At 40.2% G+C, this 23581-nt stretch overlaps 1 protein-coding gene across 1 annotated transcript; it reads left to right on the top strand.

Annotated features, from left to right (window-relative positions):
* The first annotated feature begins 4706 nt into the window (after positions 1 to 4706).
* LOC130295639 (serpin A3-6-like) lies at positions 4707 to 22517 on the top strand. Its single transcript, XM_056546560.1, has 5 exons — positions 4707 to 4912; positions 9090 to 9513; positions 16316 to 16541; positions 21919 to 22018; positions 22344 to 22517. The coding sequence occupies exons 2-5, from the start codon at positions 9108 to 9110 to the stop codon at positions 22374 to 22376; spliced, it is 765 nt and encodes a 254-aa protein (XP_056402535.1). The 5' UTR covers positions 4707 to 4912; positions 9090 to 9107; the 3' UTR covers positions 22377 to 22517.
* The last annotated feature ends 1064 nt before the right edge of the window (positions 22518 to 23581 follow it).

The raw sequence follows: 23581 nt of genomic DNA, 5'->3' as shown, positions 1-23581 counted from the left end.
CATAGCAAACCTCTCCTGCTCCGGACAATTCCTGATACGGACAGAGGTGTCAGCAGAGAGCACTGTGATCAGACAGAAAAGAACTACACAACTTTCTGTGGAACATGCAGCAGCTGATAAGTACTGGAAGGATTAAGATTTTTTTTTTACAGAAGGAATTTACTAACCTGTATAATTTTTTGGCACCAGTTGATTTAAAAACAAAATAGTTTTACACCGGAGTACCCCTTTAACCACAAAAAACTGTAACATATCAATTCTGTGCCAGAAAACGTACAGTATGGGTTCTGTCCCTATGATAACACTTTAAAGGGGTTATCCAGGAAAACAAATGTTTTTATATATCAACTGGCTCCAGAAAGTTAAACAGATTTGTAAATTACTTCTATTAAAAAATCTTAATCCTTTCAGTACTTATGAGCTTCTGAAGTTAAGGTTGTTCTTTTCTGTCTAAGTGCTCTCTGATGACACGTGTCTCGGGAAACGCCCAGTTTAGAAGCAAATCCCCATAGCAAACCTCTTCTAAACTGGGCGGTTCCCGAGACATGTGTCATCAGAGAGCACTTAGACAGAAAAGAACAACCTTAACTTCAGAAGCTCATAAGTACTGAAAGGATTAAGATTTTTTAATCGAAGTAATTTACAAATCTGTTTAACTTTCTGGAACCAGTTGATATATAAAAAAACATTTTTTGCCTGGATAACCCCTTTAAGACCAAACACAGGTATAAAGAGAACAAAAACAGGAGCTTTTTTCTACTTCTGGATATTTTATGTGAAACCCAAATCACAAAAACATTAGGTTGTAAATGTCTCTTGAGAATAATTTTATGAGCAGAATATATGTGTCACACATTAGGCACTCTTATGAATTGTTACCCCCCAAAAAATTCCCCTTGCAGTACCACTTGTCACCTCCGTCCTATCAGCGCACATTTTCCCATACACCTCACTGCAACAGCGCCACCGCCAATGTGATCTCAGTTATTTTGAAAACAAAAAAAAGCAGCAATATTTAAAAATGCATTAAAGGGGTACTCCACTGAACAGTTTTTGGAGCTAAATGTTTCGAACGCTGTTTTCGCGCTGCGTGGATCAGCCACGTGATGTCACGACCATGCCCCCTCAATGCAAGTCTACGGGAGGGGGCGTGACGGTCGTCACGCCCCCTTCCATAGACTTGCATTGAGGTGGTATGGCTGTGATGTCACGAGGGGCGTGGCCGACCCCCGCAATGTGAAAACAGCGTTCGGAACATTTCGTTCAAAGCCCTAGCCAGCGGAGTACCCCTTTAACACCGGCATAAAGCATCAGTCACGCATAACTGATATCAGGACATCATCCGTAATACAAACAGAAAGTGACAGAAAATACGAGACATTGATCCTTTATATGAAGAGGTAACAGGAGAGGGATCAGGTTTATCTTCATCTTCTTCATTGTTTTATAAGAAAGTAAACACGACATGTGCCAGGGCGCAGCGTGCGATCTGTTCTCTGCCCCCGGTATGAGGACTTCCTTATGAGCGCCTCAGATCCTGATAGGGTTCCAGGGAAGTCGGCTTTATATTCACCCATGATTCTCTGCACAGAAGTGATCAAATACCTCACACCCATAAAACTCAATGTACTGTGTATTTACTGGGCGTCAAAGGTACCGGGACACCAGGCTTAAGGAATGTCTCCTCCTTAGTGAAACATAGGGAATCCAGGAAATAGTTAAAATCCCTGGCGACACGAGGCTTAATATGGATTTTTATGGGATGAAAGGCAGGTATGGTAGTGGGGTCTTTCATACCCTTCCTGGGCCACTCAGGGTATCAGTCCAGCCCAGATCATCACAGGTGCTGAAGGCGGCTCATCACTGGGTTTTAGACTAGGTGAGCTCAGTCTGCAATGGGAGGCTGTAAGGAATCTCTGATGAGAGTTGGAGTCCTTAAAGGGGTACTCCACTGGAAAACTTTTTTTTTTTTTTTTTTAATTAACTGGTGCCAGAAAGTTAAACAGATTTGTAAATTACTTCTATAAAAAAAAATCTTAATCCTTCCAGTACTTATCAGCTGCTATATGCTCAACAGGAAGTTCTTTTCTTTTTGAATTTCCTTTCTGTCTGACCTCAGTGCTCTCTGCTGACATCTCTGTCCTTTTTTAGTAACTGTCCAGAGCAGGAGCAAAACCCCACAGCAAACCTCTCCTGCTCTGGACAGTTCCTAAAAAGGACAGAGGTGTCAGCAGAGAGCACTGTGGTCAGACAGAAAGGAAGTTAAAAGAAAAGAAAAGAACTTCCTGTGGAGCATATAACAGCTGATAAGTACTGGAAGGATTAAGATTTTTTTTTTTTTTAAATAGAAGTAATTTACAAATCTGTATGTTTAACTTTCTGGCACCAGTTGATTTAAAAAAAAATAAATAAATAAAAAAAAAGTTTTCCAGCGGAGTAATCCTTTAAGTCTCAAAAAGGGACATTTACCTAAAAGACTTTGATTTCTGATCTATTTCATTTAGCGCACCAAAAAAAGCATAAAAAGTGAAGGAGCCTAACAATTGAAATGAATGACAGCCATAAAAGCCATCCAAATAGCTTAAAGGGGTACTCTGCTGCTCAGCGATTGGAACAAACTGTTCTAAATGCTAGAGCCAGCAACGGAGCTCCTAATGTCATAGCCCCGCCCCCTCAATGCAATTCTGCGGGAGGGGCGTGAGAGTTGTCACGCCCCTCCCGCAGACTTGCATTGAGGGGGCGGGGCTATGACATCACGAGCTTCGACGCCGGCTCCAGCGTTCGCAACAGTTTGTTCCAAATGCTGAGCAGCGGAGTACCCCTTTAACAACTTCGCCCTAAAGTCACTTTCATACGCCAGTTCTGTGTTGTGTTGCAGTCCTGATCCTGATCTGACAGGTAAGTGACCCAGAGAGGAGCGACCCTGAAGGAAAGCAGCTTGTCTGGAATGTGATGGATACTGACACACTGTACCAAAAAGACTGTGGGATTCTGTTCTATCACATGATACAAGCGGAACTTATTGTTATCTGTGAATTATTACAATAAAGCAAAGATTACAGAACGGGGTCACCGGCCTTTATGGATCTGTTGGCTTGGTGGAAAGACTGTGAAGGGTCCTAATCGATAAGATATAAATAAATATAAATATATGATACATAAACCATATAGTAAACATACATTATATATTATACATAAATGATATATTATACTGTACATAATCCATATATTATACATAAACCATATATTATACATAAACTATATATTATACATAAATTATATATTATACTGTACATAATCCATATATTATACATAAATTATATATTATACATTATACATAAACCATATATTATACATAAACTATATATTATACATAAACTATATATTATACATAAACTATATATTATACATTATACATAAACTATATATTATACATAAACTATATATTATACATAAACTATATATTATACATAAACTATATATTATACATAAACTATATATTATACATAAATAATATATTATACTTTACATAATCCATATATTATACATAAATTATATAGCAAACATAAATAATATATTATACATAAATGATATATTATACTGTACATAATCCATATATTATACATAAACCATATATTATACATAAATTATATATTATACTGTACATAATCCATATATTATACATAAACCATATATTATACATAAACTATATATTATACATAAATTATATATTATACATAAACTATATATTATACATAAATTATATATTATACTGTACATAAACCATATATTATACATAAACTATATATTATACATAAATTATATATTATACATAAACTATATATTATACATAAATGATATATTATACTGTACATAATCCATATATTATACATAAACTATATATTATACATAAATGATATATTATACTGTACATAATCCATATATTATACATAAATTATATATTATACATAAATGATATATTATACTGTACATAATCCATATAGTATACATAAACTATAAATTATATATTATACTGTACATAATCCATATATTATACATAAATTATATATTATACATAAATTATATATTATACTGTACATAATCCATATATTATACATAATTTATATATTATACATAAATTATATACGATACATGAACCATATAGTATACATAAATGATATATTATACATAAACTATAAATTATACATAAATAATATATTATACTGTACATAATCCATATAGTATACATAAACAATATATTATACATTATACATAAACCATATATTATACATAAACTATATATTATACATAAACTATATATTATATATAAACCAGATATTATACATAAACCATATATTATACATAAACTATATATTATACATAAACTATATATTATATATTATACATAAACTATATATTATACATAAACCATATATTATACATAAACTATATATTATACATAAACCATATATTAGACATAAACCATATATTATACATAAACCATATATTATACATAAACTATATATTATACATAAACCATATATTATACATAAACTATATATTATACATAAACTATATATTATACATAAACCATATATTATACATAAACTATATATTATACATAAACTATATATTATATATAAAACCAAACCGCCATCCTCCGCACATATAGTGGGCTCAGCACCTTCATATACAATAACCACCGTGCAATGTAAAAAGATGGATCAGTGGTCATAAAGAGGTTAAAATAAAAACTAGATCCCAGTCTTTATACACATAACCAAATTATAACAAAGGAACATAAATCTACAGGGCTTGGCTGCAGTTCTTGCTCACTGGACATTGATGACATGAAGGCTATATAACCACAGTGCACGTTATACTGAGGTCCAGTCATATACAGCTGAGTCAGGTAATACAGGGTGTTATAGGGGAGACAGAGTTTATATATACTGTATATAATTATATATGTACAGCTGGTATAAGTTATATATCTCCTGTATATAGTGATATGGACCATGCTGGTATATACTGTATATAATTATATATGTACAGCTGGTATAAGTTATATATCTCCTGTATATAGTGATATGGACCATGCTGGTATAACCTGGTATATACTGTATATAATATATATGTACAGCTGGTATAAGTTATATATCTCCTGTATATAGTGATATGGACCATGTATAACCGGGGTATATACTGTATATAATATATGTGTACAGCTGGTATAAGTTATATATCTCCTGTATATAGTGATATGGACCATGCTGGTATAACCTGGTATATACTGTATATAATATATATGTACAGCTGGTATAAGTTATATATCTCCTGTATATAGTGATATGGACCATGCTGGTATAACCTGGGTATACACTGTATATAATATATATGTACAGCTGGTATAAGTTATATATCTCCTGTATATAGTGATATGGACCATGCTGGTATAACCTGGGTATATACTGTATATAATATATATGTACAGCTGCTATAAGTTATATATAATATATGTACAGCTGGTATGTTATATATATCTCCTGTATATAGTGATATGGACCATGCTGGTATAACCTGGTATATACTCTATATAATATATATGTACAGCTGGCATAAGTTATATATCTCCTGTATATAGTGATATGGACCATGTTGGTATAACCTGGTATATATTGTATATAATATATATGTACAGCTGGTATAAGTTATATATCTCCTGTATATAGTGATATGGACCATGTATAACCTGGTATATACTGTATATAATATATATATATACAGCTGGTATAAGTTATATATCTCCTGTATATAGTGATATGGACCATGTATAACCTGGTATATACTGTATATAATATATATGTACAGCTGGTATAAGTTATATATCTCCTGTATATAGTGATATGGACCATGCTGGTATAACCTGGGTATACACTGTATATAATATATATGTACAGCTGGTATAAGTTATATATCTCCTGTATATAGTGATATGGACCATGCTGGTATAACCTGGTATATACTGTATATAATATATATGTACAGCTGGTATAAGTTATATATCTCCTGTATATAGTGATATGGACCATGTATAACCTGGTATATACTGTATATAATATATATATGTACAGCTGGTATAAGTTATATATCTCCTGTATATAGTGATATGGACCATGCTGGTATAACCTGGTATATACTGTATATAATATATATGTACAGCTGGTATAAGTTATATATCTCCTGTATATAGTGATATGGACCATGTTGGTATAACCTGGTATATATTGTATATAATATATATATGTACAGCTGGTATAAGTTATATATCTCCTGTATATAGTGATATGGACCATGTATAACCTGGTATATACTGTATATAATATATATATATACAGCTGGTATAAGTTATATATCTCCTGTATATAGTGATATGGACCATGTATAACCTGGTATATACTGTATATAATATATATGTACAGCTGGTATAAGTTATATATCTCCTGTATATAGTGATATGGACCATGCTGGTATAACCTGGGTATACACTGTATATAATATATATGTACAGCTGGTATAAGTTATATATCTCCTGTATATAGTGATATGGACCATGCTGGTATAACCTGGTATATACTGTATATAATATATATGTACAGCTGGTATAAGTTATATATCTCCTGTATATAGTGATATGGACCATGTATAACCTGGTATATACTGTATATAATATATATGTACAGCTGGTATAAGTTATATATCTCCTGTATATAGTGATATGGACCATGCTGGTATAACCTGGTATATACTGTATATAATATATATGTACAGCTGGTATAAGTTATATATCTCCTGTATATAGTGATATGGACCATGTATAACCTGGTATATACTGTATATAATATATATGTACAGCTGGTATAAGTTATATATCTCGTGTATATAGTGATATGGACCATGCTGGTATAACCTGGTATATACTGTATATAATATATATGTACAGCTGGTATAAGTTATATATCTCCTGTATATAGTGATATGGACCATGCTGGTATAACCTGGTATATACTGTATATAATATATATGTACAGATGGTATAAGTTATATATCTCCTGTATATAGTTATATGGACCATGCTGGTATAACCTGGGTATATACTGTATATAATTATATATGTACAGCTGGTATAAGTTATATATCTCCTGTATATAGTGATATGGACCATGCTGGTATAACCTGGTATATACTGTATATAATATATATGTACAGCTGGTATAAGTTATATATCTCCTGTATGTAGCGATAAGGATCATGCTGGTATAACCTGGTATATACTGTATATAATTATATATATGCACAGCTGGTATAAGTTATATATCTCCTGTATATAGTGATATGGACCATGCTGGTATAACCTGGTATATACTGTATATAATATATATATGTACAGCTGGTATAAGTTATATATCTCCTGTATATAGTGATATGGACCATGCTGGTATAACCTGGTATATACTGTATATAATATATACGCACAGCTGGTATAAGTTATATATCTCCTGTATATAGTGATATGGACCATGCTGGTATAACCTGGGTATATACTGTATATAATATATATGTACAGCTGGTATAAGTTATATATCTCCTGTATACAGTATAGTGATATGGGCCATGCTGGTATAACCTGGTATATACTGTATATAATATATATGTACAGCTGGTATAAGTTATGTATCTCCTGTATATAGTGATATGGACCATGCTGGTATAACCTGGTATATACTGTATATAATATATATGTACAGCTGGTATTAATTATATATCTCCTGTATATAGTGATATGGACCATGCTGGTATAACCTGGTATATACTGTATATAATATATATGTACAGCTGGTATAAGTTATATATCTCCTGTATATAGTGATAAGGACCATGCTGGTATAACCTGGTATATACTGTATATAATATATATGTACAGCTGGTATAAGTTATATATCTCCTTTATATAGTGATATGGACCATACTGGTATAACCTGGTATATACTGTATATAATATATATGTACAGCTGGTATAAGTTATATATCTCCTGTATATATTGATATGGACCATGCTGGTATAACCTGGTATATACTGTATATAATATATATATGTACAGCTGGTATAAGTTATATATCTCCTGTATATAGTGATATGGACCATGCTGGTATAACCTGGTATATACTGTATATAATATATATGTACAGCTGGTATAAGTTATATATCTCCTGTATATAGTGATATGGACCATGCTGGTATAACCTGGTATATACTGTATATAATATATATGTACAGCTGGTATAAGTTATATATCTCCTGTATATAGTGATAAGGATCATGCTGGTATAACCTGGTATATACTGTATATAATATATATGTACAGCTGGTATAAGTTATATATCTCCTGTATATAGTGATATGGACCATGCTGGTATAACCTGGTATATACTGTATATAATATATATATGTACAGCTGGTATAAGTTATATATACTGTATATAATATATATGTACAGCTGGTATAAGTTATATATCTCCTGTATATAGTGATATGGACCATGCTGGTATAGCCTGGTATATACTGTATATAATATATATATGTACAGCTGGTATAAGTTATATATCTCCTGTATATAGTGATATGGACCATGCTGGTATAACCTGGTATATACTGTATATAATATATATGTACAGCTGGTATAAGTTATATATCTCCTGTATATAGTGATATGGACCATGCTGGTATAACCTGGTATATACTGTATATAATATATATGTACAGCTGGTATAAGTTATATATCTCCTGTATATAGTGATAAGGATCATGCTGGTATAACCTGGTGTATACTGTATATAATATATATGTACAGCTGGTATAAGTTATATATCTCCTGTATATAGTGATATGGACCATGCTGGTATAACCTGGTATATACTGTATATAATATATATGTACAGCTGGTATAAGTTATATATCTCCTGCATATAGTGATATGGACCATGCTGGTATAACCTGGTATATAATTATATATATTTTTTTGTTATAGGAAAACAAAAGACATAAAATGAAGACCCTGCTGTTCCTGTGTGTGGGGATGTCTCTTTTGCACTTAGTGGTCCCGCAGGTTTCCTATCTGACTTTACAAATCCCCCGACATTTGCCAGCAAAGAATGCCTTAGACTTTGTCATTTTCAGTGTTGCATGTAGCTTTGAATCCCTTGTCTCCACATATAAAGAGATGGACGATCCTATGAGCAGGTTTCAGTTCACTGATGCCGTCTCCATATTTCTCTCTAGTGGTCGGAAGCCGGGTAATAAAAAAGCAAACGTGACACCGACAGATTTTAAAAAAACAATTGATGCCAAAACCAAACTCAATGACTTTGTGACTTCAAAAACCAGCAAAAAAATCAATGATCTCTTCGGTGGATTTGCTGAAAGTACAGACGCTGTTGTTGTGAGTTGTGCAGGTAAGTCCAGGGGTGAGAATAAAATGTCAGGTTCCCTATTCGGCGTGATGGACGCCCGCCGTATACTGTGCCGCAGAAAGTCATTCGGGGACATTTATCATCATTGCTTTTGTAAGCGGGTTCTGTAGGCTTTTTTTTCTTGCTTTTGGTTTTGCTTACGTGTGACATATTTTTCATACTATCTAAATTTTGCTCACATAAGCAAAAACCAATAGAAGACTCCAGAACACCACTTTGTAACCCCACCTCCTCTCCTCTGTAAGAAATGTGTGAGATATATATAATTATTTATATGAAAATTAGCACGTTTAAAATTGTCCTCTTCTGACACCTCTAACCTTTTTATTTATCCGTATACGGGATGTGTAAGGGATAATTTTTTCATCACAGGAGTTGTAGTTTAGAAACAGCGAGACTCCAGCTGCTGCTAAATTACAACTTATATCTTTCCCAGACAGCCAAAGGCTGTCTGGAAATGATGGGGGTTGTAGTTTAGCAACAGCTGCAGGCTCCCTGTTTGGAAATGCTGGTTCATGGGTGTTTTCCCTAAGGGAGGGCACCATAAATGTACTAACCAATTTTCCATGTTTTTTTTTCGTATAATTTAAGATCCGTGTATGCAGAGATCGGTTGGGATTCGGTAGACTATGTCGATGACCAGCGTTTTTTTTAATATATTAATAAAATGGTTAACAAGGGCTTGTGCGGGAGTGTTTTCCGGAATAAAAGTTTTTAAAAAGTGTTGTTTTTTTTAAATTTACTTTACAGGCTTAGTAGTGGAAGCTGTCTGATCCAAAATCCATTACTAAGCTGGGGCTTAACGTTAGCCCCAAAAACAGCTAGCGCTAACCCCCAATTACTACTCCAGTACCCACTGCCACAGGGGTACCGGGAAGAGCCAGTACCAACAGGCCCGCGGCGTCAAAAATGGCGCTCCTGGGCCTAGGTGGTAACAGGCTGATGTTATTTAGGCTGGGGAGGGCCAGTAAAAATGGTCCTCGCCCACCCTGGTAATGTCAGGCTGTTGCTGCTTGGTTGGTATCTGGCTGAGAATGAAAATATGGGGAACCACTCACATATTTTGCACAAATAATAAAAAAATGCATAGGGTTCCCATTATTTTCAGTATCACCAAGCAGCAACAGCCTGACGTTACCAGGGTGGGCGAGGACCATTGTTACTGGCCCTCCCCAGCCTAAATAACGCCAGCCTGTTACCGCCTAGGCCCAGGAGCGCCATTTTTGAGGCTCCGGGCCTGTTGGTACCACCTCTTTCCGGCACCCCTGTGGCGGTGGGTACCAGGGTAATAATTGGGGGTTAGCGCTAGCTGTTTTTGTGACTAACGCTTTTTAAAAACTTTAATTCCAAAAAACACTCCCCCACAAGCCCTCGTTAACCATTTTATAAATTTTCTACAAAAAAAATGCTGGTCATTGACGGAGTCCACCAATTCTGAAGGAGTCCTCTGCATACACGGATCTGAAATGAGAAGAAAAAAACATGGAAAATTAGTTAGTACATTTATGGTGCCCTCCCTTAGGGAAAACGATAAACCAGCGTTTCCAAACAGTGAGCCTCCAGCTGTTGCTAAACCACAACTCCCATCATTTCCAGGCAGCCTTTGGCTGTCTGGGAAAGATATAACTTGTAATTTAGCAACAGCTGGAGTCTCGCTGTTTCTAAATTACAATTCCCGTCATGGGAGTTGTAGTCTAACAACAGCTGGAGAAACCCTGTTCCTAAACTAAAACTCCCGTCATGGGAGTTGTAGTTTAGCAACAGCTGGAGGCACCAGCCGCTCACCGGCCACCCGTCCGCACCTACAGCCCGCCCGCTAGCTGTTGCAAGACTACAACTCCCAGCATGCCCTAACAGTGAGGACATGCTGGGAATTGTAGTCGCAATGGCTAGCGGGCTGGTGGTGGTAGTGCATGCGGGTGGGCGGGTTGCCGAGCTGGCCGCCTCCCAGGAATATGAAACTACACTGTAATTTCATATTTCCCAGGCGGTGCCATGATCTCGGCCAATCACGGCACCGCCCGGGAAATATGACATTACAGTGTAGTTTAGTATTTCTGGGAGCCGGCCGGCTCCGCAACCCGGCCCCTCATCCCCCCCCCCCCCCTCCGCTCAAGTCCCCGTCCTCTCATGTCCTCCCCTCCGCTCATATCCCCCTCCGCTAATGTCCACCCCCCCTGCGCTCATGTTCCCCGCTGCTGTCCTCCCCCCCCCGTTCTCCACATCTCCCACCCACCGGCTACCTGAGCTGTTACAGGACTACAACTCCCAGCATGCCCTTTCAGTGAGGACATGCTGGGTGTTGTAGTTGTAATGGCTCGCAGTTGCGGGCGGGTGGCCGGGGAGCAGAGGCGGTCGGCTTCCAGGGATATGAAACTACACTGTAATTTCATATTTCCCGGCCTGGGCTGTGATTGGCTGGTTGGTCTCGGCCAATCACAGCCCAGGCTGGGAAATAAGGAATTACAGTGTAGTCTCATATCCCTGGAAGCCGACCGGCTCTGCTCCTCTGCCACCCTCCCGCCCGCCCGCAACTACCAGCAGGGCCGCCATCAGAAATTTTTGGGCCCCTTAAACAGCTCAAGGCCTACCACCACCCCCCCAACCCATCCCACCCCCCCCCCCCCCCCGGGCCTGCACGCTATCTTCCCAATCATCAATTTAAAAAAAATATTTGAACCACAGGACAAGAAAAACAAGAGCCCTTTAGTTCAATGGGGAAGGAGGAATATTATCACCATACATACATATTACCATCATACTGTTACTAACCAAATCCTGTATACTGAAACCAATAGTACCAATAATACCAGCATACAAGGAGGAATATTATCACTATACATATTACCATCATGTGGGGGTTACTGACCAAATCCTGTGTACTGAGACCAATGTTCCCAGTATACAAGGAGGAAATATTCCCCCCATACAGTGACCATATAGTGATACATATCAGCTGTACATAGGCTCTGCAGACCATATAAGGGTTTACGTAGTTACAACAGGTGACGTCTTCTCTGATCGGGTGTCGATCACTTTCCTTTTTTTTCTCCTTCTGGCCCAGACCGTCATGACGACTTCTTCCTTTCACAACTTGTCTCCACAGAACCTGCCAGATAAACATTTTAGGCTCCGCACTTTTCCTGCACCTATAACGTTCCATACAGTAATAATAGGCTAGATAAGAGGGTTGGGGAAGAGTAGGTAGGTCCGTCCCCCACCCATTAGGTAGTTAGGTCGCTCCAGAAAGTGGACAGGTCCCTTCACATAGTTTCCCTCATTACACAGGTGCCAAGAGTAGGGAGGTACCACCTGTAGGTAGGTCCCTGTGTAGATAGCTGCCCCTTGTAGATAGTTACTCCCTGTAGGTAGGTCCCCCTGTATATAGTTGCGGCCCCCATATACAGTAGTACCCACCCCTTTAGGTAATAGTAGTGGCAGCCCCTTTTAGGTAGTAACAGAAACAGCCTCCTTAGGTAGTAATGACAGTAGCCCTGTTAGGTAGTTATCAGTAGCCCCCTTAGGTAGAAATCAGTAGCCCCTTAAGTAGGGAGCTCGGGCCCCTTTGACCAGCCAAACACATCCCAGGCCGGGAAATATGAAATTACAGTGTAGTTTTGTATATCTAGGAGCCTGCCGACTCTGCTACTGCCGCCGCTCATCTGTCGTCCCCCCTTGCCGCCGCTCATCTGTCCCCCCCCTTGCCGCCGCTCATCTGTCCCCCCGCCGCCGCTGCTAATCTCTCCTCCGCCACCGCTCATCCGTGCCCCGCCGCCGCTGCTCATCTCTTCTCCGCCGCTGCCGCTCATCTCCCCCCGCCGCCGCTGCTCATCTCTCCTCCACCACCGCCGCTCATCTCTCCCCTCCGCCGCTCATATCCCCCCTCTGCCGCTCATCTCTCCCCTCCGCCGCTCATATCCCCCCCTCTGCCGCTCATATCCCCCCCTCTGCCGCTCATCTCTCCCCTCTGCCGCACATATCCCCCCTTCTGCCGCTCATCTCTCCCCTCCGCCACTCATATCCCCCCTCTGCCGCACATATCCCCCCCTCTGCCGCTCATCTCTTCCCTCCGCCGCTCATCTCTCCCCTCTGCCGCTCATCTCTCCCCTCCGCCGCTCATCTCTCCCCTCCGCCGCTCATCTCTCCCCTCTGCCGCTCATATCCCCTCCTCTGCCGCTCATCTCCCCCCGCGGCGGATGAGCAAAAGCGGAGGGGGGTGTGGGTAGATGAGCGGCGGGGGGGATGAGCCGCGGTGACTTTTTAGATTTGCTCACTTACGGGAGTTTTGTACTCCAGGTCAGACCTGGCGTAGACTTGCGACTTTTTGAAGGGGGTTTGCAACCTTTTTTGCCTATGTGCGACTTCAGCAGATCATAAATACCTGACCACTGCAAAGTGAAAACTGAAATTTGCTTAGGTAAGGCTGTTTGTAACTTTTTGCTTAGCCACAAAAGTCGCACAAAAAAGTGCTTAGGCGCATGTATGACTCTTTGTGCAACTTTTGTAAGCAAAAAAAAAAAAAGGCTCTAAATACCTTGACGAATGTCCCCCATTTTGACTATAAGAGTTCAATAAATATAATTCCAAATAGGAGTAAAGAGCTAATGAAGTTATTACCAAGTATAATCTAAGCCATGGGAGGGGAAAGCTAGGACTTGTTGTATGACCCATCATTACTGCAGCTCTGATGGGACAGTCAGGAGAATACACAATTGTGGTGTCCCAGTACCGGAGTAAGTCCTGTCAGGTAAACATTGCTTCAGGTGCCTGTGCTAGGCCCTGCTGCTCAGGTGATGCTTTAAAGGGGTACTCCGGTGGAAAAAGAAAATGTTTAAATCAACTGGTGCCAGAAAGTTAAACAGATTTGTAAATTACTTCTATTTAAAAATATTTACCCTTCCAGTACTTTTTAGCAGCTGTATGCTACAGAGGAAATTCTTTTCTTTTTTTATTTCTTTTTGTCTTGTCCATAGTGCTCTCTGCTGACACCTGATGTCCGTATCAGGAACTGTCCAGAGCAGGAGAAAATCCCCATAGCAAACCTATGCTGCTCTGGACAGTTCCTGACACAGACAGGTGTCAGCAGAGAGCACTGTAGACAAGACAAAAAAAAAAAATCAAAAATAAAAGAATTTCCTCTGTCGCATACAGCTGTTTAAAAGTACTGGAAGGGTAAATTATTTTTTAATAGAAGTAATTTACAGATCTGTTAAGCTTTCTGGCACCAGTTGATTTAAAAAAAAAAAATTCCACCGGAGTACCCCTTTAATATTTGTTATAGTCTTTGCCTGTTAATTTATGTTTTGCACTCAACCTTAAGAAATGTACAGAATATTTGTGAGGAAGTATGATGCTAAGTACCCATATGTCCCTGATTGCCCAATGGTAGGCCCCCTAGCTAGGCCATATATAGTGTAGGGGGGAGGAGCTATTCAGTTCAGATTCAGTCTAGTCTGGGCCTAGTCCAAGAGCTGTGTGCCGAGCTCAGTGTAAGCTGCAGTGTGGAGAAGAGACAGCAGGAGTGTGAGGTGTTCTAAGGGAAGCCTAAAACAAATCTCTGAGCAAGCGACCGCGCCATTCTGCAATTGATCCCCACCCAGGAGGATTCCGAAATTCCTATTGCACGCGTAATACCCGGTGAGTCAATGAGGCACTCAGTGATAGTTCATACCATGGCGTTGTAGAGTAAATTAGACACTATCAGAACCCTAGTGAGGGAGGCATCCGCATTAAGTCTAAAGTCCCAAGTACAATACTATAGGTCACAGCAAGTCTACAGGGCTCCCAAGGGTTACACTACATCTCCTCCACTCTTATCTGCGCTGTGAGGATTGTAACACTTACTCCTGCCTCAGTAAAGACAGTTATCCGTAACCTGGCATCGGTGTATTTATAACCCCGCGCCTGGCCCAGGAGAAGCTGTCCTATTCTCAGACAGTGTAGGTTAACAGTGCCCTGGCGTCACAAAGTGATACATCTCACCACCTTGAGTGACGTACCATAGCACCGTCTGACTAACTCTCTGTGGCTGCTACTATGATATCACTGACTCACAGGTGACGTCTTCTGTATAGTCTTTCCTTTACATCTTCATGACCTCTTCCAGCTACTTTTTCCATCTTCAGAGTTTGACGCCCAGACATCATTAGTTTCTCCCTTTGTCAACAGATCCTCAGCCATATTTAAAGACAATAATTGTTACAACCTTGACACTGTAGCCCCTCACCCACACATACTGTTTTTTTCTCAGTTCGGCTGAATCCCATCCCTGTACTGTTCTCTTCTAGATCCCTTTTCACCCCTTACTGAGCCCTGTTTTCTCCTCCAGACCCTCTGCCCCCCCCCCCCCCCAGACAACTCTGCCCTTCCCCAGACCCCTCTGTCCCCTTCAAAATCTTCTGGTCCCCCCTCCTAGAGCCATCTGTCCCCCTTACCGGCTCCTGCTTCCCCCTTCACACCTCTGTGCCCCCCCCCCCCCAACTCCTTTGTCACCCCTCATAGACTCCCCTGTCCCCTCCAGAGTTACCTAGCAAGATGGTAGCACTGTGCTGTCACAGGAAGAATGCTGCCCTCAGACAGGCACTCCAAGCATTGTTAGTAGGCGCTGCCAGCCGGGCAGCAAACCAATACGGGAAAATATTTCTCCCCAGTTCTATGAATTGGCTGTGATTTCTACAACTCGTTCCACCCCTGGGCACATCCGGTCACCACCATCAATCCACACGTTGTGCTCAGTCTGCGGCCAATGGTTTAGTGATTTATTCACTCTCTTTAATTTTTTTAGATAAGTGGAAAGTTCCTGTCAGTGAAGGCAGTCAATACCTGGTCCAGCTAAAAGGAGAATACAATGTAATGGTCGATAAGAATCTGGGATTCACAATGCTGGAGATTCCAAGGAACCAGTATATGAGCGCCCTGATCATCTTACCAGATGGAGGAAAGGAAGCAGCAGTGTCAGCAGCCGTCAATGATGCCAACCTGACAAAGTGGAGAAAGTCATTGACTAAACAGTAAGGAAGAATATAACTACAATAATACTGCCCCCTATATACAAGAATATAACTACTATAATACTGCTCCTATATACAAGAATATAACTACTATAATACTGCCCCCTATATACAAGAATATAACTACTATAATACTGCTCCTATATACAAGAATATAACTACTATAATACTGCCTCCTATATATACAAGAATATAACTACTATAATACTGCTCCTATATACAAGAATATAACTACTATAATACTGCCCCTATATACAAGAATATAACTCCTATAATACTGCTCCTATATACAAGAATATAACTACTGTAATACTGCCCCCTATATACAAGAATATAACTACTATAATACTGCTCCTATATACAAGAATATAACTACTATAATACTGCCCCTATATACAAGAATATAACTCCTATAATACTGCTCCTATATACAAGAATATTACTACTATAATACTGCCTCCTATATACAAGAATATAACTACTATAATACTGCCCCCTATATACAAGAATATAACTACTATAATACTGCTCCTATATACAACAATATAACTACTATAATACTGCTCCTATATACAAGAATATAACTACTATAATACTGCCCCTATATACAAGAATATAACTCCTATAATACTGCTCCTATATACAAGAATATTACTACTATAATACTGCCTCCTATATACAAGAATATAACTACTATAATACTGCCCCCTATATACAAGAATATAACTACTATAATACTGCTCCTATATACAACAATATAACTACTATAATACTGCTCCTATATACAAGAATATAACTACTATAATACCGCCTCCTATATACAGGAATATAACTACTATAATACTTCTATAATATAACTACTATAATACTACTATAATACTGCTCCTATATACAAGAATATAACTACTATAATACTGCCCCTATATGCAAGAATATAACTACTATAATACTGCTCCTATATACAAGAATATACCTACTATAATACTGCCCCTATATACAAGAATATAACTACTATAATACTGCCTCCTATATACAAGAATATAACTACTATAATACTGCTCCTATATACAAGAATATAACTACTATAATACTGCTCCTATATACAAGAATATAACTACTATAATACTGCTCCCATATACAAGAATATAACTACTATAATACTGCTATAATATAACTACTATAATACTACTATAATACTGCCCCTATATACAATAATATAACTACTATAATACTGCCTCCTATATACAAGAATATAACTACTATAATACTGCCCCTATATACAAGAATATAACTACTATAATACTACCCCTATATACAAGAATATAACTACTATAATACTGCCCCTATATACAAGAATATAACTACTATAATACTGCCCCTATATACAAGAATATAACTACTATAATACTGCCTCCTATATACAAGAATATAACTACTATAATACTGCTCCTATATACAAGAATATAACTACTATAATACTGCCCCTATATACAAGAATATAACTACTATAATACTGCCCCTATATACAAGAATATAACTACTATAATACTGCTCCTATATACAAGAATATACCTACTATAATACTGCCCCTACATACAAGAATATAACTACTATAATACTGCCCCTATATACAAGAATATAACTACTATAATACTGCTCCTATATACAAGAATATAACTACTATAATACTGCTCCTATATACAAGAATATAACTACTATAATACTGCTCCTATATACAGGAATATAACTACTATAATGCTGCTCCTATATACAAGAATATAACTACTATAATACTGCTCCTATATACAAGAATATAACTACTATAATACTGCTCCTATATACTGTCACGATGCCGGCTGGCAGGTAGTGGATCCTCTGTGCCAGAGAGGGATTGGCGTGGACCGTGCTAGTGGACCGGTTCTAAGCCACTACTGGTTTTCACCAGAGCCCGCCGCAAAGCGGGATGGTCTTGCTGCGGCGGTAGTGACCAGGTCGTATCCACTAGCAACGGCTCACCTCTCTGGCTGCTGAAGATAGGCGCGGTACAAGGGAGTAGACAGAAGCAAGGTCGGACGTAGCAGAAGGTCGGGGCAGGCAGCAAGGATCGTAGTCAGGGGCAACGGCAGAAGGTCTGGAAACACAGGCAAGGAACACACAAGGAACGCTTTCACTGGCACTAAGGCAACAAGATCCGGCAAGGGAGTGCAGGGGAAGTGAGGTGATATAGGGAAGTGCACAGGTGAACACACTAATTGGAACCACTGCGCCAATCAGCGGCGCAGTGGCCCTTTAAATCGCAGAGACCCGGCGCGCGCGCGCCCTAGGGAGCGGGGCCGCGCGCGCCGGGACAGAACAGACGGAGAGCGAGTCAGGTAGGGGAGCCGGGGTGCGCATCGCGAGCGGGCGCTACCCGCATCGCGAACCGCATCCCGGCTGGCAGCGGAATCGCAGCGCCCCGGGTCAGAGGACGTGACCGGAGCGCTGCCGCGGGGAGAGTGAAGCGAGCGCTCCGGGGAGGAGCGGGGACCCGGAGCGCTCGGCGTAACATATACAAGAATATAACTACTATAATACTGTTCCTATATACAAGCATATAACTACTATAATTCTTTCCTTTTTTGACCATTCCAGTGGGTTCCAGTGGGGTGCAGATACATTAACCTCTTACGGACTCAGGGCATACCTGTACGTGACAATGCCTGGGGGGTCCTGAGATTGGCGATTTGTGGCAATTTCGGATCAATTGGGTCCACGGTGACTCGGGAAAAAAAGGATGATAGGTGCTGTCTGAGATGGCACCCATCATCCTTTAGCAGCAGGAGTGAGGTGGCCCTAACGGCACCCGCTCAGCCCCTGTTTTGAAGAGCAAGAGCGGGTGCCGGGAGTCCTCACCTGAGGCTTGGGCCCCTTATCCCCGGCATCAGCGGCGGGATCGGGGCCCCAGGAGCGGAGTCGGCGGCAGGCAGATCATCAGAGCGCAGCAGCAGGAGGTAAGGCTGGCCTCTTGCTGTTGCTTAGCAACAACTCCCAGCATGCACAAAAGGGCATGCTGGGAGTTGTTTTTATGCAACAGCAGAAGACACAGCTACAACTCCCAGCATGCCCTTTGGTAGTTTGTGCATGCTGGGGGTTGTAGTTATGCAACAGCTGAAGGCACAGTGGTTGCAAAACACAGAGTTTGTTACCTAACTCAGTGTTTCAAAACCAGTGCGCCTCCAGCTGTTGCAAACTATAACTCCCAGCATGCAATGATAGACCGTACATGCTGGGAGTTGTAGTTTTGCAACAGTTGGAGGCACACTGGTTGCGAAACACTGAGTTAAGTAACAAACTCCCAGTGTTTTGCAACCAGTGTGCCTCCTGCTGTTGCATAACTACAACCCCCAGCATGCTTGGGCAGCCAAAGGGCATGCTGGGAGTTTTAGTAGTATGCCTCCAGCTGTTGCAGTGACCATTTACACCCCACAGGGGTCTAACAGATTTTTTGGAACAGTGGTCTGTGAAAATGAAAAATTTTATTTTTCATTTGCACAGCCCACTGTTCCAAAGATCTGTCAAACGCCAATGGGGTGTAAATACTCACTGCACCCCTTATTAAATTCTGTGAGGGGTGTAATTTCCATTTGGGGGGGGGGGGGGCCTGACTACCATTCCAAACAAATTCTCTCTCCAAAAGCTCAATCCTCCTCTTCTGAGCATTGTAGTTCACCAGCAGAGCACTTGACGTCCACACATGGGGAATTTCCATACTCAGAAGAAATGGGGTTGCAAATTTTGGGGGTCATTTTCTCCAATTACCGCTTGTAAAAATTTAGAATTTGGGGAAAACCAGCATTTCAGTGACATTTTTTTTTTATTTACACATGCAACTTTAACAAAAAGTCGTCAAACACCTGTGGGGTATTAAGGCTCACTGTACCCCTTGTTACATTCCTTGAGGGTGTAGTTTCCAAAATAGAATGCCATGTGTTTTTTTTTTTTTTTCTTTAGTTTTTTTGCAGTTCTGGCACCATGGGGGCTTCCTAAATCTGACATGCCCCCCAAAAACCATTTAAGCAAAATTCACTCCCCAAAATGTCGCTCCTTCCCTTCTGAGCCCTCTACTGCACCCACAGAGCACTTTACGTTCACATGTGAGGTATTTCAATACTTAAGAGAAATTGGGTTACACATTTTGGGGGGATATCACTCCTTTTACCCCTTTAAAAAATTTAAAAAATGGCTCTACAAGAACATGCGAGTGTAAAAAATGAAGATTTTAAATTTTCTCCTTCACTTTGCTGCTATTCCTGTGAAACACCTAAAGGGTTAACAAACTGAATGTCATTTTGAATGCTTTGAGGGGTGCAGATTTTAGAACAGGGTAATTTATGGAGTATTTCTCACAGAAAAGCCCCTCAAATCCACTTCCAACCTAACTGGTCCCTGAAAAATTAAGATTTAGAATTTTGCGTGAAAATTTTGAAAATTGCTGCTATACTTTGAAAAATAAAAAAAAGTAAAGTAAAAATATGTCAACTTTATGATGCAAACACAAAGTAGACACAGTGTATTTGTGAGTCAATATATCAATTATTTGGAATGTCCATTTTCCTCACAAGCAGAAAGTTTCAAAGTCAGAAAAATGAAAAATGTTAAACATTTTCATGACATATTGGGATTTTTCACCAATGAAGGATGCAAGTAACGCCAAAATTTAACCAGTATTTTAAAGTATTATATGTCCTGAAAAAACTATCTCAGAATCAAAATAAAAGGTTGAAGCATCTCAGAGTTATTAAAGGGGTTCTCCGGTGCTTACACATCTTTTCCCCTATCCAAAGGATAAGATGCCTGATCGCGGGAGTCCTGCCGCTGGGGACCCCCGGGATCTTGCACGCAGCACCCCATTTGTAATCAGTCCCCGGAGCGTGGTCGCTCCGGGTCTGATTACAGACGAGCTGTCATGCCCCCTCCCATAGGCTTGCATTGAGGGGCGGAGCGTGATGTCACACGGGGGCAGAGGCGTGACGTCACACGCCGCCGGCCCGGTGGTCGTAGGTAATCAGACCCGGAGAGACCACGCTCCGGGGACTGATTACAAACGGGGTGCCGCGTGCAAGATCCCGGGGGTCCCCAGCTGCGGGACTCCCTCGATCAGGCATCTTATCCCCTATCCTTTGGATAGGGGAAAAGATGTGTAAGCACCGGAGAACCCCTTTAATGCATAAAGTGAGAGTGGTCAGGATTGCAAAAAGGGGCTAAGTCCTTAAGGTGAAAATGGGCTGAGTCCCTAAGGGGTTAATGCAGAGATTGCTCACTTGTTTAGTCTCATGTTTATGTAATATATATATATTTATATAATTGTATTTAATGATCTTGTTCTGTGATTTTGTAGGACGGTTAAACTCGATGTCCCCCGGATCACTGTGTACGTCTGCTCGGCCCTGACTGCTGAAGTAACTCGTATGGGCGGATATGAGAGGAGGGGAAATAAGGTGACGTTATTACATTTTCTCTTATGTTACATCTTTCCCGTATTGTTCAGGACTGAGAAAACATTTTGGGGACAGAATTGTGTGTACAGCGCTGCAGTATATGTTAGAGCTTTGGCGTTACTAACAGGACAGCAGACGGGTGTTATGTGATATCTGAGGGTGATGGAGGGTGCACGGGGGGACGTCCCATCATCATCTCATGAGGAGGAGGCAGTGAAGGGGTTACCTGCAGTCACTATAGGGTTAGAGTGGAGCTTTATGATGGATGACAATTCTTCCTTTCCCTATCAGTGCCGCTCACTCTGTGTTCTCTTCTGTTTCACAGTTCGCAGCTAAAATCACAGTCACCTTTCCATAGAGTGCGGGAAAGAAGAAGAAACCCCGATCAGCTCCGCAGCCAATCACAAGCCGGGAATTAGTTCTGTCCATAAGTCTTATCCATAGGAAGATTTCTGCTTAAATAAATAATTCTCCCCAAAATAATAAAGAGGCAAATATAAACCCCGGAGACCTCCTGTCTTCTACATATGGAGTTATTCTATGTCATACATGGCACAGGTGGAGTTATTCTTCCTCTTTTCCTTCCCTCTCAAGTCCTGTATTTCCTTTCTTCCTCTCTTCTCTTCTTCCCTGTATTTCCTTCCTCATCTCTCCTGTTTTACCTTCCTCCTCTCTTTTCTCATCTGTATTCCCTTCCTCCTCTATTCTCTTCTTCCCTTCCTCCTCTCTTCTCTTCTTCCCTGTATTCCCTTCCTCCTCTCTTCTCTTCTTCCCTGTATTCCATTCCTCCTCTCTTCTCTTCTTCCCTGTATTCCCTTCCTCCTCTCTTTCCTTCCCTGTATTCCCTTCCTCCTCTCTTCTCTTCTTTCCTGTATTCCCTTCCTCCTCTCTTCTCTTCTTTCCTGTATTCCCTTCCTCCTCTCTTCTCTTCTTCCCTGTATTCCCTTCCTCATCTCTCCTGTTTTACCTTCCTCCTCTCTTTTCTCATCTGTATTCCCTTCCTCCTCTATTCCCTTGTTCCCTTCCTCCGATCTTCTCTTCTTCCCTGTATTCCCTTCCTCCTCTCTTCTCTTCTTCCCTGTTTTACCTTCCTCCTCTCTTCCCTTCTCATCTGTATTCCCTTCCTCCTCTATTCTCTTCTTCCCTTCCTCCTCTCTTCTCTTCTTCCCTGTATTCCCTTCCTCATCTCTCCTGTATTCCCTTCCTCCTCTATTCTCTTCTTCCCTTCCTCCTCTCTTCTCTTCTTCCCTGTATTCCCTTCCTCCTCTCTTCTCTTCTTCCCTGTATTCCCTTCCTCCTCTCTTCTCTTCTTCCCTGTATTCCCTTCCTCCTCTCTTCTCTTCTTCCCTGTATTCCCTTCCTCCTCTCTTCTCTTCTTCCCTGTATTCCCTTCCTCCTCTCTTTTCTTCTTCCTTGCATTCCCTTCCTCCTCTCTTCTCTTCTTCCCTGTATTCCCTTCATCTCTTCTCTTCCTCCCTGTATTCCCTTCCTCTTATCTTCTTCCCTGTATTTCCTTCCTCTTCTCTTCTTCCCTGTATTCCCTTCCTCATCTCTTTTTTCCTG

This window comes from Hyla sarda, chromosome 11 (genome assembly GCF_029499605.1).
Source record: "Hyla sarda isolate aHylSar1 chromosome 11, aHylSar1.hap1, whole genome shotgun sequence".
Taxonomy (NCBI): Eukaryota; Metazoa; Chordata; class Amphibia; order Anura; family Hylidae; genus Hyla; species Hyla sarda.
This window is presented reverse-complemented; position numbering and strand designations above follow the sequence as displayed.